This window comes from Physeter macrocephalus, chromosome 18 (genome assembly GCF_002837175.3).
Source record: "Physeter macrocephalus isolate SW-GA chromosome 18, ASM283717v5, whole genome shotgun sequence".
In the NCBI taxonomy this organism is placed as follows: domain Eukaryota; kingdom Metazoa; phylum Chordata; class Mammalia; order Artiodactyla; family Physeteridae; genus Physeter; species Physeter macrocephalus.
The window spans coordinates 74,501,405-74,503,994 of record NC_041231.1 but is presented as its reverse complement, the minus strand read 5'-3'; the positions used below and the strand labels follow the sequence as shown (position 1 = coordinate 74,503,994).

The window sequence follows — 2,590 nt, the reverse complement described above, 5'->3', positions numbered from 1 at the left end:
TTTGCTCCCAGACTCTAACATCCTCTACTCTGTATGGATTTTATCATTCATGAAGGAGGTACTAATTAAACTGGACTTCAGATGCCTCCGAACTGGCAGGAATCTGGGGAAAAAGTGCATTTTTCCATGTTAACAGCTTCATACAAGTGTCAGAGCTGTGTTGATACATTCCTGTAAAGAAACCACATCTGGCACAGCAGCTGTGATTAGGGATACCACTTAAGTTTAGGATGACCCATTATCATAAGCCACATCTCTCTGGTTTTTATAAGGATCAGAAACGTGAATGGATGGGGGTGATAAGAAAGCCCTGTCCCTGCATCCTTGAGGTGTTTGGTACTAACCCCTGTAATTCCTCCAGGGAAGTTGTATTGCTCTTGATACATAGTTGGAGGTTGGGATGGATTAGGATGGTGACACAGTTTCAGGGATTCTACTTGGTTTTCCTTACCTTTTAATATCTTATTCCACCAGTCAATGGGCCAATTGTGAGTTAACTGGCTAAGTCTATCAAATCTCTTCACTGAGGACTGGGAAACCTAGCACGGATCCAGTGAACCACTGGCCCCACTGTGGCATGAACTTGAACCAAGACTCCATTTATCACCTGGTCTCCATATACCCTATGCTAACATGAGGCCCATGGTGGCGTCTTAGGTTCCTTGGTATAGATGTCACTTCAGACTCTAGTAGACCTCAAAAGTCTGGGCATCCTTTACCTAGTATAGTTATTCTAAAATGGTTCTTTTTATGAGGAAAAACTGGGGAAATACTTCTGGTGATTTACTGTAGGTCTTTCCTCAAGGAAACCCATTCTCCTCCAATAAGAAAACTGGCTCAGACCTAGAAACTTCATAGAGATTGTGATTATTTTTTTCATCGCAATAGCTGACATCAGACTTGTTTTATACAAGTGCAGAAATATTCTTTTTGTTTTAAAGGGTACAGTTAATATTGTCACTTATCAGAGGGCAGTTAGGTATATAGTCTTCATACTTGATCTTTCCTTTTTGTCAATGAAAAAATTTACAAGTTTTAAACAGCCAAAGGCTGGTCCTGTCTTCAGAAAACATGATTAGATTAATTCATTAATGGTGGCTTCGAGTTTTTCCTTATTAGCTCCAGAAAATTCACCCACCTTCTGTCCCTTTTTAAAAAACTGGAAGGTTGGCGTGCATTTGACTTCACGCTCTGAAGCAGCATCATGACAGTCATCCACATCTACTTCGAGGAACACTACGTTGGAATACTTTTCAGAGAGAGAAAGAAAGAAAGGCTTGATCATTTTGCAAGGCCCACACCACGTGGCTGAGAAGTCAACTACTACGAGTTTCTCTCCTGCCCTGTTCAAGGCTTCCTGAAAAGCGTACTTGCTCTCAATCTGCTTCACCATTTTGGCTGCTGGGGTCTGACGAGCGACCTTACGCTGGAAGAGACGGAAGCGGATCCAAGGCGCCAGACGAAGCTTCCAGAAATATTCTTGGAAGCGGATCCAAGGCGCCAGACGAAGCTTCCAGAAATATTCTTATTAGTTGCCCATCTATCTCACCCTAAAACACCAGCTGTATTGACCTGCAGAAAACTGACACCGGTTAAGATACACTGGCCACACAGACCTTGCTTGTTATAGTATTACCATTAGACGCAAGGTCAGATAAAATGCCACCGCCTGACCTCTGTACAGCATCTTACTTTCCCCATTGATGCAAGGAGCCTAATTCCACAGCAGGATCTCCTGCTGTTACACCTTAACTGTAAAGGACAGCTTATCAAGAATGTTGTTGCCACCCTAATGCATTCTTTATTGGCTTTGTCTTTGAGAAGGGCCCAGAAGACACAGCCTTCTTAGTGGACTTTTTGATCTTAGGGGATAATCCATTGTAACATCCTCCCTGTACCTTCTGACCCCTTTCTCAACACTCTGCCAAAGCAGTTCAAGCATCTCCATCTCATTTATAGGTCATCATCATCTCCAAGCTTCAAAACAGCCATCTCAGTAGTCTCTGATTAGGACACTTCCAGATGTCCCTGCCAGGATAGTAATAGGTCCTGGGTCCTGGGGGAATGCTCTCAGGTCCCACTCTCCCTTATGCAGCCTTACATTCTTAACCCCACTGTCCAACATTCTCAAGACAAAACTTTCCTGCCATTTCTCGCAAGTGCTACAGTATGTACTTAACAGACCTTGCAACACTTTCAGTGAAGAAGCTTCTTCCTCTCAGGGCAGAGACAATTCCTGGCTGGGGAGGGGGGCAGTGACCCAAGTTATTTTTGAGATAATAAGGGGAAGAGGTGGATTTTTAGGAGGGCATGCAACATCTTTCAAGGTATATGCCTCAGGCGTGATTTTTTCATTTTCTCTAGGCAACAGGAAGCTGTTTCTTTCTAGCCTAGGGTAGGGGGACCACTTCTCCAAGCCTGCAGAGTTGAGGGGACATCTGAAAGTTCAAGATTCTCAGGGGCGTCCACCCAGATATACCCATCTTGAGTCTGGAGGTGCCATTCTTCGCCTATCAAGTCTCTGAATCTAGCAAAGGAGACCTGTCAAGTTCTCATTCAGTATCCTTTGTATCTCTGCCACCTTTACAGT

The 2,590-nt window shown here is 43.8% G+C and overlaps 1 protein-coding gene across 1 annotated transcript; it reads right to left on the bottom strand.

Annotated features, from left to right (window-relative positions):
• Window positions 1-1,024: 1,024 nt before the first annotated feature.
• LOC102984303 (thioredoxin) lies at window positions 1,025-1,407 on the bottom strand. Its single transcript, XM_007130109.4, has one exon. The coding sequence runs from the start codon at window positions 1,391-1,393 to the stop codon at window positions 1,076-1,078; it is 318 nt and encodes a 105-aa protein (XP_007130171.1). The 5' UTR covers window positions 1,394-1,407; the 3' UTR covers window positions 1,025-1,075.
• Between the last annotated feature and the right edge of the window lie 1,183 nt (window positions 1,408-2,590).

Coding starts and splice junctions, on each gene's coding strand:
- LOC102984303 (XM_007130109.4), bottom strand. CDS start 1,393: ATGGTGAAGCAGATTGAGAGCAAGTACGCTTTTCAGGAAGCCTTGAAC.